Source organism: Schistocerca americana, chromosome 3, assembly GCF_021461395.2.
Source record: "Schistocerca americana isolate TAMUIC-IGC-003095 chromosome 3, iqSchAmer2.1, whole genome shotgun sequence".
NCBI lineage: Eukaryota > Metazoa > Arthropoda > Insecta > Orthoptera > Acrididae > Schistocerca > Schistocerca americana.
In genome coordinates, this window is record NC_060121.1 from 138,966,310 (window position 1) to 138,985,494 (window position 19,185).

The window sequence follows — 19,185 nt, forward strand, 5'->3', positions numbered from 1 at the left end:
TCGTCAGAGACATGTTTGGAGGCATCAAAGTGAGTGGAGGTTACCCGATGTTTTGGAGTAGTGCCTCCAACCAGACAATCGTCCGAGACGTGTTTGAAGGCAACACGGTGAGTGGAGATTCCCTGATGTTTTGGAGTAGCGCCTCCAAACAGAAAATCGTCAGAGACGTGTTTGGAGGCAACCTAGTGAGTGGAGATTCCCTGATGTTTTGGAGTAGCGCCTCCAACCAGACAATCGTCAGAGACGTGTTTGGAGGCAACCCAGTGAGTGGAGATTCCCTGATGTTTTGGAGTAGCGCCTCCAAACAGACAATCGTCAGAGACCTGTTTGGAGGCAACCCAGTGAGTGGAGATTCCCTGATGTTTTGGAGTAGCGCCTCCAACCAGTCAATCGTCAGACGTGTTTGGAGGCAACCCAGTGAGAGGAGATTCCCTGATGTTTTGGAGTAGCGCCTCCAACCAGACAATCATCAGGGACGTGTTTGGAGGCAACCCGGTGAGTGGAGATTCCCTGATGTTTTGGAGTAGCGCCTGCAACCAGACAGTCTTCAGAGACGTGTTTGGAGGCAACCCAGTGAGTGGAGATTCCCTGATGTTTTGGAGTAGCGCCTCCAACCAGACAATCGTCAGAGACGTGTTTGGCGGCAACCCAGTGAGTGGAGATTCCCTGATGTTTTGGAGTAGCTCCTCCAACCAGAAAATCCCCGGAGACGTGTTTGGAGGCAACCCAGTGAGTGGAGATTCCCTGATGTTTTGGAGTAGCGCCTGCAACCAGACAGTCCGCAGATACCAGTTTGGAGGCAACCCAGTGAGTGGAGATTCCCTGATGTTTTGGAGTAGCGCCTCCAACCAGGCAGTCCTCAGAGACCTGTTTGGAGGCAACCCAGTGAGTGGAGATTCCCTGATGTTTTGGAGTAGCACCTCCAACCAGACAGTCCTCAGAGACCTGCTTGGACGCAACCCAGTGAGTGGAGATTCCCTGATATTTTGGAGTAGCGCCTCCAACCAGACAATCGTCAGAGACGTGTTTGGAGGCAACCCAGTGAGTGGAGATTCCCTGATGTTTTGGAGTAGCGCCTCCAACCAGACAATCGTCAGAGATGTGTTTGGAGGCAACCCAGTGAGTGGAGATTCCCTGATGCTTTGGAGTAGCGCCTGCAACCAGACAGTCTTCAGAGACGTGTTTGGAGGCAACCCAGTGAGTGGAGATTCCCTGATGTTTTGGAGTAGCGCCTCCAACCAGACAATCGTCAGAGACGTGTTTGGCGGCAACCCAGTGAGTGGAGATTCCCTGATGTTTTGGAGTAGCTCCTCCAACCAGAAAATCCCCGGAGACGTGTTTGGAGGCAACCCAGTGAGTGGAGATTCCCTGATGTTTTGGAGTAGCGCCTGCAACCAGACAGTCCGCAGATACCAGTTTGGAGGCAACCCAGTGAGTGGAGATTCCCTGATGTTTTGGAGTAGCGCCTCCAACCAGGCAGTCCTCAGAGACCTGTTTGGAGGCAACCCAGTGAGTGGAGATTCCCTGATGTTTTGGAGTAGCACCTCCAACCAGACAGTCCTCAGAGACCTGTTTGGACGCAACCCAGTGAGTGGAGATTCCCTGATATTTTGGAGTAGCGCCTCCAACCAGACAATCGTCAGAGACGTGTTTGGAGGCAACCCAGTGAGTGGAGATTCCCTGATGTTTTGGAGTAGCGCCTCCAACCAGACAATCGTCAGAGATGTGTTTGGAGGCAACCCAGTGAGTGGAGATTCCCTGATGCTTTGGAGTAGCGCCTGCAACCAGACAGTCCTCAGAGACCTGTTTGAGGCAAAACAGTAAGTGGAGATTCCCTGATGTTTTGGAGTAGCGCCTCCAACCAGACAATCGTCAGTGACCTGTTTGGAGGCAACCCAGTGAGTGGAGATTCCTTGATGTTTTGGAGTAGCGCCTCCAACCAGACAATCGTCAGACGTGTTTGGAGGCAACCCAGTGAGTGGAGATTCCCTGATGTTTTGGAGTAGCGCCTCCAACCAGACAATCGTCAGAGACGTGTTTGGAGGCAACCCAGTGAGTGGAGATTCCCTGAAGTTTGGAGTAGCGCCTCGAACCAGACATTCGTCACACGTGTTTGGAGGCAACCCAGTGAGTGGAGATTCCCTGATGTTTTGGAGTAGCGCCTCCAACCAGACAATCGTCAGACATGTTTGTAAGCAACCCAGTGAGTGGTGAATCCCTGATGTTTTGGAGTAGCGCCTGCAACCAGACAGTCCTCAGAGACCTGTTTGGAGGCAACCCAATGAGTGGAGATTCCCTGATGTTTTGGAGAAGCGCCTCTGACCAGACAATCGTCAGAGACGTGTTTGGAGGCAACCCAGTGAGTGGAGATTCCCTGATGTTTTCGAGTAGTGCCTGCAACCAGACAGTCATCAGAGACGTGTTTGGAGGCAACCCAGTGAGTGGAGATTCCCTGATGTTTTGGAGTAGCGCCTCCAACCAGACAATCGTCAGAGACGTGTTTGGAGGCAACCCAGTGAGTGGAGATTCCCTGATGTTCTGGAGTAGCGCCTGCAACCAGAGAGTCCTCAGAGACCTGTTTGGAGGCAACCCAGTGAGTGGAGATTCCCTGATGTTTTGCAGTAGCGCCTCCAACCAGAAAATCGTCCGAGACGTGTTTGGAGGCAACCCACTGAGTGGAGATTCCCTGATGTTTTGGAGTAGCGCCTGCAACCAGGCAGTCCTCAGAAACCTGTTTGGAGGCAACCCAGTGAGTGGAGATTCCCTGATATTTGAAGTAGCGCCTCCAACCAGACAATCGTCAGAGACGTGTTTGGAGGCAACCCAGTGAGCGGAGATTCCCTGATGTTTTGGAGTAGCGCCTCTAACCAGACAATCGTCAGAGACGTGTTTGGAGGCAACCCAGTCAGTGGAGATTCCCTGATGTTTTGGAGTAGCGCCTGCAACCAGACAGTCCTCAGAGACCTGTTTGGAGGCAACCCAGTGAGTGGAGATTCCCTGATGTTTTGGAGTAGCGCCTCCAACCAGACAATCGTCCGAGACGTGTTTGGAGGCAACCCGGTGAGTGGAGATTCCCTGATAATTTATAGTAGCGCCTCCAACCAGACAATCGTCAGAGACGTGTTTGGAGGCAACCTTGTGAGTGGAGTTACCCTGATGTTTTGGAGTAGCGCCTGCAACCAGACAGTCCTCAGAGACCTGTCTGGAGGCAACCCAGTGAGTGGAGATTCCCTGATGTTTTGGAGTAGCGCCTCCAACCAGACAGTCGTCAGAGACATGTTTGGAGGCAACTCGGTGAGTGGGGATTCCCTGATGTTTTGGAGTAGCGCCTCCAACCAGACAGTCCACAGAGACCTGTTTGGAGGCAACCCAGTGAGTGGAGATTCCCTGATGTTTTGGAGTAGCGCCTCCAAACAGACAATTGTCAGAGACGTGTTTGGAGGCAACCCAGTGAGTGGCGATTCCCTGATGCTTTGGAGTAGCGCGTCCAACTAGACAGTCCTCAGTGACCTGTTTGGAGGCAACCCAGTGAGTGGAGATTCCCTGATGTTTTGGAGTAGCGCCTCCAACCAGACAATCGTCAGAGACCTGTTTGGAGGCAACCTAGTAAGTGGAGATTCCCTGATGTTTTGGAGTAGTGCCTCCAACCAGACAATCGTCAGAGACGTGTTTGAAGGCAACCCAGTGAGTGGAGATACCCTGATTTTTTGGAGCAGCGCCTCCAACCAGACAGTCCTCATAGACCTGTTTGGAGGCAACCCGGTGAGTGGAGATTCCCTGATGTTTTGGAGTAGCGCCTCCAACCAGACAATCGTCAGCGACCTGTTTGGAGGCAACCCAGTGAGTGGAGATTCCCTGATGTTTTGGAGTAGCGCCTGCAACCAGACAGTCCTCAGAGACGTGATTGGAGGCAACCCAGTGAGTGGAGATTCCCTGATGTTTTGGAGTAGCGCCTCCAACCAGACAATCGTCAGAGACGTGTTTGGAGGCAGCCCAGTGAGTGGAGATTCCCTGATGTTTTGGAGTAGCGCCTCCAACCAGACAATCGTCAGAGACGTGTTTGGAGGCAACCCAGTCAGTGGAGAACCCTGATGTTTTGGAGTAGCGCCTCCAACCAGACAATCGTCAGAGACGTGTTTGGAGGCAACCCAGTGAGTGGAGATTCCCTGATGTTTTGGAGTAGCGCCTGCAACCAGACAATCCTCAGAGACGTGTTTGGAGGCAACCCAGTGAGTGGAGATTCCCTGGTGATTTGGAGTAGCGCCTGCAACCAGAGAGTCCTCAGAGACCTGTTTGGAGGCAACCCAGTGAGTGGAGTTTCCCTGATGTTTTGGAGTAGCGCCTCCAACCAGACAATCGTCAGAGACGTGTTTGGAGGCAACCCAGTGAGTGGAGATTCCCTGATGCTTTGGAGTAGGGCCTGCAACCAGACAGTCCTCACAGACGTGTTTGGAGGCAACCCAGTGAGTGGAGATTCCCTGATGTTTTGGAGTAGCGCCTCCAACCAGAGAATCGTCAGAGATGTGTTCTCGCCAACCCGGTGAGTGGAGATTCCCTCATGTTTTGGAGTAGTGCCTGCAACCAGACAGTCCTCAGAGACGTGTTTGGAGGCAACCCGGTGAGTGGAGATTCCCTGATGTTTTGGAGTAGCGCCTCCAACCAGACAGCCCTCAGAGACCTGTTTGGAGGCAAGCCAGTGAGTGGAGATTCCCTGATGTTTTGGAGTAGCGCCTCCAACCAGAAAATCGTCAGAGACGTGTTTCGAGGCAACCCAGTGAGTGGAGATTCCCTGATATTTTGGAGTAGCACCTGCAACCAGACAGTCCTCAGAGACGTGTTTGGAGGCAACCCAGTGAGTGGGGATTCCCTGATGTTTTGGAGTAGCGCCTCCAACCAGACAATCGTCAGAGACGTGTTTGGAGGCAACCTGGTGAGTGGAGATTCCCTGATGTTTTGGAGTAGCGCCTGCAACCAGACAGTCCTCAGAGACGTGTTTGGAGGCAACCCAGTGAGTGGAGATTCCCTGATGTTTTGGAGTAGCGCCTCCAACCAGACAATCGTCAGAGACGTGTTTGGAGGCAACCCAGTGAGTGGAGATTCCCTGATGTTTTGGAGTAGCGCCTCCAACCAGACAATCGTCAGAGACGTGTTTGGAGGCAACCCAGTGAGTGGAGATTCCCTGATGTTTTGGAGTAGCGCCTCCAATCAGAAAATCGTCAGAGACGTGTTTGGAGGCAACCTAGTGAGTGGAGATTCCCTGATGTTTTGGAGTAGCGCCTGCAACCAGACAGTTCTCATAGACGTGTTTGGACTCAACCCAGTGAGTGGAGATTCCCTGATGTTTTGGAGTAGCGCCTGCAACCAGACAGTCCTCAGAGACGTGTTTGGAGGCAACCCAGTGAGTGGAGATTCCCTGATGTTTTGGAGTAGCGCCTCCAACCAGAGAATCGTCAGAGATGTGTTCTCGCCAACCCGGTGAGTGGAGATTCCCTCATGTTTTGGAGTAGCGCCTGCAACCAGACAGTCCTCAGAGACGTGTTTGGAGGCAACCCGGTGAGTGGAGATTCCCTGATGTTTTGGAGTAGCGCCTCCAACCAGACAGAGACGTGTTTGGAGGCAACCCAGTGAGTGGAGATTCCCTGATGTTTTGGAGTAGCGCCTCCAACCAGACAATCGTCAGAGACGTGTTTGGAGGCAACCTGGTGAGTGGAGATTCCCTGATGTTTTGGAGTAGCGCCTGCAACCAGACAGAGACCTGTTTGGAGGCAACCCAGTGAGTGGAGATTCCCTGATGTTTTGGAGTAGCGCCTGCAACCAGACAGTCCTCAGAGACGTGTTTGGAGGCAACCCAGTGAGTGGAGATTCCCTGATGTTTTGGAGTAGCGCCTCCAACCAGACAGTCGTCAGAGACGTGTTTGGAGGCAACCCAGTGAGTGGAGATTCAATGATGTTTTGGAGTAGCGCCTCCAACCAGACAGTCCTCAGAGACCTCTTTGGAGGCAACCCAGTGAGTGGAGATTCCCTGATGTTTTGGAGTAGCGCCTCCAACCAGACAATCGTCAGAGACGTGTTTGGAGGCAACCCAGTGAGTGGAGATTCCCTGATGTTCTGGAGTAGCGCCTGCAACCAGAGAGTCCTCAGAGACCTGTTTGGAGGCAACCCAGTGAGTGGAGATTCCCTGATGTTTTGCAGTAGCGCCTCCAACCAGAAAATCGTCCGAGACGTGTTTGGAGGCAACCCACTGAGTGGAGATTCCCTGATGTTTTGGAGTAGCGCCTGCAACCAGGCAGTCCTCAGAAACCTGTTTGGAGGCAACCCAGTGAGTGGAGATTCCCTGATATTTGAAGTAGCGCCTCCAACCAGACAATCGTCAGAGACGTGTTTGGAGGCAACCCAGTGAGCGGAGATTCCCTGATGTTTTGGAGTAGCGCCTCTAACCAGACAATCGTCAGAGACGTGTTTGGAGGCAACCCAGTCAGTGGAGATTCCCTGATGTTTTGGAGTAGCGCCTGCAACCAGACAGTCCTCAGAGACCTGTTTGGAGGCAACCCAGTGAGTGGAGATTCCCTGATGTTTTGGAGTAGCGCCTCCAACCAGACAATCGTCCGAGACGTGTTTGGAGGCAACCCGGTGAGTGGAGATTCCCTGATAATTTATAGTAGCGCCTCCAACCAGACAATCGTCAGAGACGTGTTTGGAGGCAACCTTGTGAGTGGAGTTACCCTGATGTTTTGGAGTAGCGCCTGCAACCAGACAGTCCTCAGAGACCTGTCTGGAGGCAACCCAGTGAGTGGAGATTCCCTGATGTTTTGGAGTAGCGCCTCCAACCAGACAGTCGTCAGAGACATGTTTGGAGGCAACTCGGTGAGTGGGGATTCCCTGATGTTTTGGAGTAGCGCCTCCAACCAGACAGTCCACAGAGACCTGTTTGGAGGCAACCCAGTGAGTGGAGATTCCCTGATGTTTTGGAGTAGCGCCTCCAAACAGACAATTGTCAGAGACGTGTTTGGAGGCAACCCAGTGAGTGGCGATTCCCTGATGCTTTGGAGTAGCGCGTCCAACTAGACAGTCCTCAGTGACCTGTTTGGAGGCAACCCAGTGAGTGGAGATTCCCTGATGTTTTGGAGTAGCGCCTCCAACCAGACAATCGTCAGAGACCTGTTTGGAGGCAACCTAGTAAGTGGAGATTCCCTGATGTTTTGGAGTAGTGCCTCCAACCAGACAATCGTCAGAGACGTGTTTGAAGGCAACCCAGTGAGTGGAGATACCCTGATTTTTTGGAGCAGCGCCTCCAACCAGACAGTCCTCATAGACCTGTTTGGAGGCAACCCGGTGAGTGGAGATTCCCTGATGTTTTGGAGTAGCGCCTCCAACCAGACAATCGTCAGCGACCTGTTTGGAGGCAACCCAGTGAGTGGAGATTCCCTGATGTTTTGGAGTAGCGCCTGCAACCAGACAGTCCTCAGAGACGTGATTGGAGGCAACCCAGTGAGTGGAGATTCCCTGATGTTTTGGAGTAGCGCCTCCAACCAGACAATCGTCAGAGACGTGTTTGGAGGCAGCCCAGTGAGTGGAGATTCCCTGATGTTTTGGAGTAGCGCCTCCAACCAGACAATCGTCAGAGACGTGTTTGGAGGCAACCCAGTCAGTGGAGAACCCTGATGTTTTGGAGTAGCGCCTCCAACCAGACAATCGTCAGAGACGTGTTTGGAGGCAACCCAGTGAGTGGAGATTCCCTGATGTTTTGGAGTAGCGCCTGCAACCAGACAATCCTCAGAGACGTGTTTGGAGGCAACCCAGTGAGTGGAGATTCCCTGGTGATTTGGAGTAGCGCCTGCAACCAGAGAGTCCTCAGAGACCTGTTTGGAGGCAACCCAGTGAGTGGAGTTTCCCTGATGTTTTGGAGTAGCGCCTCCAACCAGACAATCGTCAGAGACGTGTTTGGAGGCAACCCAGTGAGTGGAGATTCCCTGATGCTTTGGAGTAGGGCCTGCAACCAGACAGTCCTCACAGACGTGTTTGGAGGCAACCCAGTGAGTGGAGATTCCCTGATGTTTTGGAGTAGCGCCTCCAACCAGAGAATCGTCAGAGATGTGTTCTCGCCAACCCGGTGAGTGGAGATTCCCTCATGTTTTGGAGTAGTGCCTGCAACCAGACAGTCCTCAGAGACGTGTTTGGAGGCAACCCGGTGAGTGGAGATTCCCTGATGTTTTGGAGTAGCGCCTCCAACCAGACAGCCCTCAGAGACCTGTTTGGAGGCAAGCCAGTGAGTGGAGATTCCCTGATGTTTTGGAGTAGCGCCTCCAACCAGAAAATCGTCAGAGACGTGTTTCGAGGCAACCCAGTGAGTGGAGATTCCCTGATATTTTGGAGTAGCACCTGCAACCAGACAGTCCTCAGAGACGTGTTTGGAGGCAACCCAGTGAGTGGAGATTCCCTGATGTTTTGGAGTAGCGCCTCCAACCAGACAATCGTCAGAGACGTGTTTGGAGGCAACCTGGTGAGTGGAGATTCCCTGATGTTTTGGAGTAGCGCCTGCAACCAGACAGTCCTCAGAGACGTGTTTGGAGGCAACCCAGTGAGTGGAGATTCCCTGATGTTTTGGAGTAGCGCCTCCAACCAGACAATCGTCAGAGACGTGTTTGGAGGCAACCCAGTGAGTGGAGATTCCCTGATGTTTTGGAGTAGCGCCTCCAACCAGACAATCGTCAGAGACGTGTTTGGAGGCAACCCAGTGAGTGGAGATTCCCTGATGTTTTGGAGTAGCGCCTCCAATCAGAAAATCGTCAGAGACGTGTTTGGAGGCAACCTAGTGAGTGGAGATTCCCTGATGTTTTGGAGTAGCGCCTGCAACCAGACAGTTCTCATAGACGTGTTTGGACTCAACCCAGTGAGTGGAGATTCCCTGATGTTTTGGAGTAGCGCCTGCAACCAGACAGTCCTCAGAGACGTGTTTGGAGGCAACCCAGTGAGTGGAGATTCCCTGATGTTTTGGAGTAGCGCCTCCAACCAGAGAATCGTCAGAGATGTGTTCTCGCCAACCCGGTGAGTGGAGATTCCCTCATGTTTTGGAGTAGCGCCTGCAACCAGACAGTCCTCAGAGACGTGTTTGGAGGCAACCCGGTGAGTGGAGATTCCCTGATGTTTTGGAGTAGCGCCTCCAACCAGACAGAGACGTGTTTGGAGGCAACCCAGTGAGTGGAGATTCCCTGATGTTTTGGAGTAGCGCCTCCAACCAGACAATCGTCAGAGACGTGTTTGGAGGCAACCTGGTGAGTGGAGATTCCCTGATGTTTTGGAGTAGCGCCTGCAACCAGACAGAGACCTGTTTGGAGGCAACCCAGTGAGTGGAGATTCCCTGATGTTTTGGAGTAGCGCCTGCAACCAGACAGTCCTCAGAGACGTGTTTGGAGGCAACCCAGTGAGTGGAGATTCCCTGATGTTTTGGAGTAGCGCCTCCAACCAGACAGTCGTCAGAGACGTGTTTGGAGGCAACCCAGTGAGTGGAGATTCAATGATGTTTTGGAGTAGCGCCTCCAACCAGACAGTCCTCAGAGACCTCTTTGGAGGCAACCCAGTGAGTGGAGATTCCCTGATGTTTTGGAGTAGCGCCTCCAACCAGACAATCGTCAGAGACGTGTTTGGAGGCAACCCAGTGAGTGGAGATTCCCTGATGTTCTGGAGTAGCGCCTGCAACCAGAGAGTCCTCAGAGACCTGTTTGGAGGCAACCCAGTGAGTGGAGATTCCCTGATGTTTTGCAGTAGCGCCTCCAACCAGAAAATCGTCCGAGACGTGTTTGGAGGCAACCCACTGAGTGGAGATTCCCTGATGTTTTGGAGTAGCGCCTGCAACCAGGCAGTCCTCAGAAACCTGTTTGGAGGCAACCCAGTGAGTGGAGATTCCCTGATATTTGAAGTAGCGCCTCCAACCAGACAATCGTCAGAGACGTGTTTGGAGGCAACCCAGTGAGCGGAGATTCCCTGATGTTTTGGAGTAGCGCCTCTAACCAGACAATCGTCAGAGACGTGTTTGGAGGCAACCCAGTCAGTGGAGATTCCCTGATGTTTTGGAGTAGCGCCTGCAACCAGACAGTCCTCAGAGACCTGTTTGGAGGCAACCCAGTGAGTGGAGATTCCCTGATGTTTTGGAGTAGCGCCTCCAACCAGACAATCGTCCGAGACGTGTTTGGAGGCAACCCGGTGAGTGGAGATTCCCTGATAATTTATAGTAGCGCCTCCAACCAGACAATCGTCAGAGACGTGTTTGGAGGCAACCTTGTGAGTGGAGTTACCCTGATGTTTTGGAGTAGCGCCTGCAACCAGACAGTCCTCAGAGACCTGTCTGGAGGCAACCCAGTGAGTGGAGATTCCCTGATGTTTTGGAGTAGCGCCTCCAACCAGACAGTCGTCAGAGACATGTTTGGAGGCAACTCGGTGAGTGGGGATTCCCTGATGTTTTGGAGTAGCGCCTCCAACCAGACAGTCCACAGAGACCTGTTTGGAGGCAACCCAGTGAGTGGAGATTCCCTGATGTTTTGGAGTAGCGCCTCCAAACAGACAATTGTCAGAGACGTGTTTGGAGGCAACCCAGTGAGTGGCGATTCCCTGATGCTTTGGAGTAGCGCGTCCAACTAGACAGTCCTCAGTGACCTGTTTGGAGGCAACCCAGTGAGTGGAGATTCCCTGATGTTTTGGAGTAGCGCCTCCAACCAGACAATCGTCAGAGACCTGTTTGGAGGCAACCTAGTAAGTGGAGATTCCCTGATGTTTTGGAGTAGTGCCTCCAACCAGACAATCGTCAGAGACGTGTTTGAAGGCAACCCAGTGAGTGGAGATACCCTGATTTTTTGGAGCAGCGCCTCCAACCAGACAGTCCTCATAGACCTGTTTGGAGGCAACCCGGTGAGTGGAGATTCCCTGATGTTTTGGAGTAGCGCCTCCAACCAGACAATCGTCAGCGACCTGTTTGGAGGCAACCCAGTGAGTGGAGATTCCCTGATGTTTTGGAGTAGCGCCTGCAACCAGACAGTCCTCAGAGACGTGATTGGAGGCAACCCAGTGAGTGGAGATTCCCTGATGTTTTGGAGTAGCGCCTCCAACCAGACAATCGTCAGAGACGTGTTTGGAGGCAGCCCAGTGAGTGGAGATTCCCTGATGTTTTGGAGTAGCGCCTCCAACCAGACAATCGTCAGAGACGTGTTTGGAGGCAACCCAGTCAGTGGAGAACCCTGATGTTTTGGAGTAGCGCCTCCAACCAGACAATCGTCAGAGACGTGTTTGGAGGCAACCCAGTGAGTGGAGATTCCCTGATGTTTTGGAGTAGCGCCTGCAACCAGACAATCCTCAGAGACGTGTTTGGAGGCAACCCAGTGAGTGGAGATTCCCTGGTGATTTGGAGTAGCGCCTGCAACCAGAGAGTCCTCAGAGACCTGTTTGGAGGCAACCCAGTGAGTGGAGTTTCCCTGATGTTTTGGAGTAGCGCCTCCAACCAGACAATCGTCAGAGACGTGTTTGGAGGCAACCCAGTGAGTGGAGATTCCCTGATGCTTTGGAGTAGGGCCTGCAACCAGACAGTCCTCACAGACGTGTTTGGAGGCAACCCAGTGAGTGGAGATTCCCTGATGTTTTGGAGTAGCGCCTCCAACCAGAGAATCGTCAGAGATGTGTTCTCGCCAACCCGGTGAGTGGAGATTCCCTCATGTTTTGGAGTAGTGCCTGCAACCAGACAGTCCTCAGAGACGTGTTTGGAGGCAACCCGGTGAGTGGAGATTCCCTGATGTTTTGGAGTAGCGCCTCCAACCAGACAGCCCTCAGAGACCTGTTTGGAGGCAAGCCAGTGAGTGGAGATTCCCTGATGTTTTGGAGTAGCGCCTCCAACCAGAAAATCGTCAGAGACGTGTTTCGAGGCAACCCAGTGAGTGGAGATTCCCTGATATTTTGGAGTAGCACCTGCAACCAGACAGTCCTCAGAGACGTGTTTGGAGGCAACCCAGTGAGTGGAGATTCCCTGATGTTTTGGAGTAGCGCCTCCAACCAGACAATCGTCAGAGACGTGTTTGGAGGCAACCTGGTGAGTGGAGATTCCCTGATGTTTTGGAGTAGCGCCTGCAACCAGACAGTCCTCAGAGACGTGTTTGGAGGCAACCCAGTGAGTGGAGATTCCCTGATGTTTTGGAGTAGCGCCTCCAACCAGACAATCGTCAGAGACGTGTTTGGAGGCAACCCAGTGAGTGGAGATTCCCTGATGTTTTGGAGTAGCGCCTCCAACCAGACAATCGTCAGAGACGTGTTTGGAGGCAACCCAGTGAGTGGAGATTCCCTGATGTTTTGGAGTAGCGCCTCCAATCAGAAAATCGTCAGAGACGTGTTTGGAGGCAACCTAGTGAGTGGAGATTCCCTGATGTTTTGGAGTAGCGCCTGCAACCAGACAGTTCTCATAGACGTGTTTGGACTCAACCCAGTGAGTGGAGATTCCCTGATGTTTTGGAGTAGCGCCTGCAACCAGACAGTCCTCAGAGACGTGTTTGGAGGCAACCCAGTGAGTGGAGATTCCCTGATGTTTTGGAGTAGCGCCTCCAACCAGAGAATCGTCAGAGATGTGTTCTCGCCAACCCGGTGAGTGGAGATTCCCTCATGTTTTGGAGTAGCGCCTGCAACCAGACAGTCCTCAGAGACGTGTTTGGAGGCAACCCGGTGAGTGGAGATTCCCTGATGTTTTGGAGTAGCGCCTCCAACCAGACAGAGACGTGTTTGGAGGCAACCCAGTGAGTGGAGATTCCCTGATGTTTTGGAGTAGCGCCTCCAACCAGACAATCGTCAGAGACGTGTTTGGAGGCAACCTGGTGAGTGGAGATTCCCTGATGTTTTGGAGTAGCGCCTGCAACCAGACAGAGACCTGTTTGGAGGCAACCCAGTGAGTGGAGATTCCCTGATGTTTTGGAGTAGCGCCTGCAACCAGACAGTCCTCAGAGACGTGTTTGGAGGCAACCCAGTGAGTGGAGATTCCCTGATGTTTTGGAGTAGCGCCTCCAACCAGACAGTCGTCAGAGACGTGTTTGGAGGCAACCCAGTGAGTGGAGATTCAATGATGTTTTGGAGTAGCGCCTCCAACCAGACAGTCCTCAGAGACCTCTTTGGAGGCAACCCAGTGAGTGGAGATTCCCTGATGTTTTGGAGTAGCGCCTCCAACCAGACAATCGTCAGAGACGTGTTTGGAGGCAACATAGTGAGTGGAGATTCCCTGATGTTTTGGAGTAGCGCCTCCAATCAGAAAATCGTCAGAGACGTGTTTGGAGGCAACCTAGTGAGTGGAGATTCCCTGATGTTTTGGAGTAGCGCCTGCAACCAGACAGTCCTCATAGACGTGTTTGGACTCAACCCAGTGAGTGGAGATTCCCTGATGTTTTGGAGTAGCGCCTCAAACCAGAAAATCGTCAGAGACGTGTTTGGAGGGAACCCAGTGAGTGGAGATTCCCTGATGTTTTGGAGTAGCGCCTGCAACCAGACAGTCCTCAGAGACGTGTTTGGAGGCATCCCAGTGAGTGGAGATTCCCTGATGTTTTGGAGTAGCGCCTCCAACCAGACAATCGTCAGAGACGTGTTTGTAGGCAACCCAGTGAGTGGAGATTCCCTGATGTTTTGGAGTAGCGCGTGCAATCAGACAGTCCTCAGAGACCTGTTTGGAGGCAACCCAGTGAGTGGAGATTCCCTGATGTTTTGGAGTAGCGCCTCCAACCAGACAATCGTCAGAGACATGTTTGGAGGCAACCCAGTGAGTGGAGATTCCCTGATGATTTGGAGTAGCGCCTGCAACCAGACAGTCCTCAGAGACCTGTTTGGAGGCAACCCAGTGAGTGGAGATTCCCTGATGTTTTGGAGTAGCGCCTCCAACCAGACAATCGTCAGAGACGAGTTTGGAGGCAACCCAGTGAGTGGAGATTCCCTGATGTTTTGGAGTAGCGCCTGCAACCAGACAATCCTCAGAGACGTGTTTGGAGGCAACCCAGTGAGTGGAGATTCCCTGATGTTTTGGAGTAGCGCCTCCAACCAGACAATCGTCAGAGACGTGTTTGGAGGCAACCCAGTGAGTGGAGATTCCCTGATGTTTTGGAGTAGCGCCTGCAACCAGACAGTCCTCAGAGACCTGTTTGGAGGCAACCCAGTGAGTGGAGATTCCCTGATGTTTTGGAGTAGCGCCTCCAACCAGAAAATCCTCAGAGACGTGTTTGGAGGCAACCCAGTGAGTGGAGATTCCCTGATGTTTTGGAGTAGCGCTTGCAACCAGACAGTCCTCAGAGACGTGTTTGGAGGCAACCCAGTGAGTGGAGATTGCCTGATGTTTTGGAGTAGCGCCTCCAACCAGACAATCGTCAGAGACGTGTTTGGAGGCAACCCAGTGAGTGGAGATTCCCTGATGTTTTGGAGTAGCGCCTGCAACCAGACAGTCCTTAGAGACGTGTTTGTAGGCAACCCAGTGAGTGGAGATTCCCTGATCTTTTGGAGTACTATTATGTGGGGCCGACGTACGTCGCTGGTGGTCATGGAAGGCGCCGTAACGGCTGTACGATACGTGAATGCCATCCTCCGGCCGATAGCGCAACCATATCAGCAGCATATTGTCGAGGCATTCGTCTTCATGGACGGCAATTCACGCCCCCATCGTGCACGTCTTGTGAATGACGTCCGTCAGGATAACGACATCGCTCGATCAGAGTGGCCTGCATGTTCTCCAAACGTGAACCCTATCGAACATGCCTGGGATAGATTGAAAAGGGCTGTTTATGGACGTCGTTGCTCACCAACCACTCTGAGGGACCTACGCCGCATCGCCATTGAGGAGTGGAACAATCTGGACCAACAGTGCCTTGATGAGCTTGTGGATAGTATGCCACGAAGAATACAGGCAAGAGGACGGTTACTGGGTATTAGAGGTACTGGTGTGTGCAGCAGTCTGGACCACGACCTCTGAAGGTCTTGGTGTACGGTGGTACAACATGCAATGTGTGGGTTTCATGAGCAATAAAAAGCGCGGAAATAATGTTTGTGTTGATCTCTATTCCAATCTTCTGCACAGGTTCTGAAACTCTCGGAACCGAGGTGATGCAAAACTATTTTTGATGTGTGTAGTATAGGTTTTCGTGTAGTCGCGGTTTAATTTTATCGTTTTGTAACGATATGACGCAAATCTGAGAGAAGATTTGTATTTTTTTTTTATTTAGCAAACACTCTGAAAATCGATACGTCAGGTATCAGTTATATTGAGATGTTAAAAGTATCTGCCAAATAGTTATAAGAAGCACAAAGGAATATTTGTTTATCAAACTGAGAGTATAGTAATGAATGTTTATTATGAATGTAAAGACTGTAATACTCAGGACTTAATTTAAAAATGTAAAAATATTTGGCAATGTAAACAGAAAGCAACTACAAGCAGGGGCCGGTTCTAGGCGCTCAGTCCGGAGCCGCGCGACTGCTATGGTCGCAGGTTCGAGTCCTGCCTCGGGCATGGATGTGTGTGATGTCCTTAGGTTAGTTAGGTTTAAGTAGTTCTAAGTTCTAGGCGACTGATGACCACAGATGTTAAGTCCCATAGTGCTCATAGCCATTTGAACCATTTGAACTACAAGCATACGGGTTTTCAGCCCTCAGTTTTGTGGACGACCATGACGCAAAGGGTGCGCGGGTATAACGGAAAAGAGAAGAGGGAGAAGTTCGCAGAAGAGTCGCAGGCAAGGAACCGTGGCTTGTATTCTTATCGGGCCATGCCGGGCAATGTTAAGTGGTAAAAAGTGCTAAGACTGTAGTTATTGGTGTGATAGCTGGTGTGGCAGCGGAATTTACGTACTAAAGCCGTCTCTGGACATTATGACTCTTGGCAAGCAAGATTACCTAAGGTTAATCTATGATGGAAATTTTGGTACACCAAGAAAGTGGGTACCGCAAGCGGCGTGGTAGCAATGCATTAATTCCATCTCACTGGAGACGTGAAGAGCATAACCATTTCTCATTCTGCAGTTTACAACTACAGCACTACCACCGCTACGTTCACTAAGCGAGAACTTTTTTATTAGGTCTAAGTGGGTAGGACTGTAAATGTACATTACAGTTAGTTCCTCATGTCTGTATTTTCTGTAAAGAAACTGTGTCTTAAAAAATTCTGTTCCAAGTTATTTCACTGATACTCCCAAAACACTATATCCTACAATGTAAGCTTTCACGGCCGGTATTGTCTTGACTTAAAACTTCCGGGCTGATAGGCCGTGGTCGAAGTGTAAAACTCTCCCCTGACGTTTCGTCTCCGACTGCGGGAGACATCCTCGGAGGTACAGCAGCGGAACTGCGAAGAAAACTCGAGGAAGTGCTGATTATATAGGCAGTACAGAGGGCGCCACTGTCAGTCACGTGGCGTCGGCTATGAGATTGTCTCTGGTAATGCCAACATTCTCGATTGAAAGTAATCGATCGTCACGCTTGCGGTGCAACGCTGACATCCAAATTTTATCCAGTTTAACACCTTTGCCTTTCCTGTTAAAATTATTACGGTGTTTATCAACCTCGATAGCCTCTCTATACATGAGTGCATAATAATGCGAGGTTTTCGATATGACGCTCGTCTCGCTAAATTTTATTTCATGATCACCTTCATGGTAAACATGTTCCGCTACTGCCGATTTATCCGTGTGACCCAGGCGGCAATTCCTCTTATGTTCAACAAGACGGGTGTTCACACTTCTCTTTGTGGTACCGATATACCTGTAGTATGGACACACGCAGCAGAGGAGTTGGATGCCTTCCTGACACATTTAAACAGCATTAATCCGAAAATCCAATTTACTATGGAGACGGAAAGGAATGGGAAATTGAATTTCCTGGATGTGTCTCTGATTAAACGACAGGACGGTACGTTGGGATATAAGGTGTATAGAAAGGCCACACATACTGATCGTTATCTACATAAAGATTCAAACCACCAGCCTAGACAAAACAGAGGTGTAATGAAAACCTTGGTAGACAGGGCGTAAAAAATGTGTGAACCTGTTTACTTAAAAGATGAGATTGAACATCTACGGTCAACTTTCATGAAGAATGGCTATTCTAGCAAGGATATAGATCGAGCACTTCGCTCTAGGCAGAGAATCAGGAGCAACGACGAACAACAGTCGCCCAAGGACAAAGTTTTTCTTCCGTTCATCAGTAAGGTCACAGATCGCATCGGGAAATTTTTATGCAAGTATGGGGTGGAAACTATTTTCAGACCCACCAGGAAAATAAAAGAGTATTTAAGATCGGCAAAAGATGCACGACACTCTCTGGCTACACTGGGGGTATATAAAATTCCTTGTAGTTGTGGACAGGTTTATCTCGGTACCACAAAGAGAAGTGTGAACACTCGTCTTGTTGAACATAAGAGGAATTGCCACCTGGGTCACACGGATAAATCGGCCGTAGCGGAACATGTTTACCAGGAAGGTGATCATGAAATAAAATTTAGCGAGGCGAGCGACATATCAAAAACCTCGCATTATTATGCACGCACGTATAGAGAGGCTATCGAGATTGATAAACATCGTAATAATTTTAGCAGGAAAGACGAAGGTTTTAAACTGGATAAAATTTGGATGTCAGCGTTGCACCGCAAGCGTGACGATCGATTACTTTCAATCGAGAATGTTAGCATTACCAGAGACAATCTCATAGCCGACGCCACTTGATCGACTGTGGCGCCCTCTGTACTGCCTATTTAATCAGCGCTCCCTCGACGTTTCTTCGCAGTTCGCTGCTGTACCTCCGAGGATGTCTCCCGCAGTCGGAGATGAAACGTCAGGGGAGAGTTTTACACTTCGACCACGGCCTATCGGCCCGGAAGTTTTAAGTGAAGACTATATCCTCATTTCATCGTCAATAGTTTTAATTAATTTGGTGTACTAAATCCAAATTATCAGAAGGTCATTAGAAAACGTTTCAGAATCACGACAATGCAAAAATTCTAATTTCAGTGAAAGTTAGCGAAACCAGTAAAAACAGCTTCAAAGCTGTAAGAGTTTTAAATATAAAAACAATGTTTGCTTTGCTATAGTACATGCTAAGAATTTTCTTGAGATTAATTTCGCTTATTTCAAGCTAGAAAATTCTCATTTCTTAGTAACAGTCCTATTCCAAGACGTTAGCCATTGTGTTACGACAAAATGTCACTGCTTGCATCCATCTTGATTCCAAGTAAGGAAATTCAAATTTTATTAAACTAAACTCATTATGTATTGAAGTAAAGAAAAATCAGAAGCGGTAAGGTTAAATTGCTGCTTCAGAGCTGGCGATAGCAAATCTTAGTACAAACAATATTTTTTACAGGGGGACTGTCGTAAAGTAAGATAAGAACAAGTCTACAACCCAATGCTGAGGTGCGTATATAACTAAGGTAGACAGTGATGTAATTTTACAGCGTGTTTCCCTTGGCTGTGTGTAGAAATAAGTGAAGATCGAGCCCTGTTTTCCACATGTCGCGTTGGACAAAAGTCCGTAATTAACTAGCAGCCTTTAAATTAAATTTACGTTCTGTGAGTTTATGCACAAATAATTAAACATCGTTTACGCAGTATAAAATTAACGGTTTTGAAGTGCAGAGTAAATGCCGATCCTCAAAGGAGTGGTAAAAGCTTTCGGTTTCACTAGAAGTTTGCAGCTTTTTGCTGTGGTGACAGAGGGCAGGGGGGTCGACCCACTAGTAGCTCGGCCATAGAAGGCAGCCATCGCCAGAAATTCTCGGAACGCCGTATGTCGGCAAATCAAGTTTCCTCCGATGACGTACACACGGTTCATGTCTTTTAATAATTTATGTAAGTCGGTCACACGTTGCAATCGGTGTGTTCTGTTACAATTTAAGTCTATTGTAATAACGATCAAAATGCATTATAAGTCAAGGAAAAGGATGAGATATTTGTCATATCATTGTAACTAAAGTCTATGTTGATGAATATGTTCTAGAAAAAAAACCAGTATTGTGTTCAGCCATGCAAGTATTCGTTCAGAGTGACTATGATCATTCATGCATCGTTGGCCGACAGCAGTGCTTGTTGCACCAGAGATCATCCAGGGCAAGTTGGCCACTAGTAGAGCAACCGGCGGCGACGAGATTCTTTGTTTTAATTGTTAAGAAGTAGTGGTAGCCCCCCACATTTGTCTGAATAA

At 50.2% G+C, this 19,185-nt stretch overlaps 1 protein-coding gene across 1 annotated transcript; it reads left to right on the top strand.

Annotated features, from left to right (window-relative positions):
• Window positions 1-435: 435 nt before the first annotated feature.
• Window positions 436-1,824, top strand: LOC124605928. Its single transcript, XM_047137885.1, has one exon. The coding sequence runs from the start codon at window positions 436-438 to the stop codon at window positions 1,822-1,824; it is 1,389 nt and encodes a 462-aa protein (XP_046993841.1).
• Window positions 1,825-19,185: the final 17,361 nt, after the last annotated feature.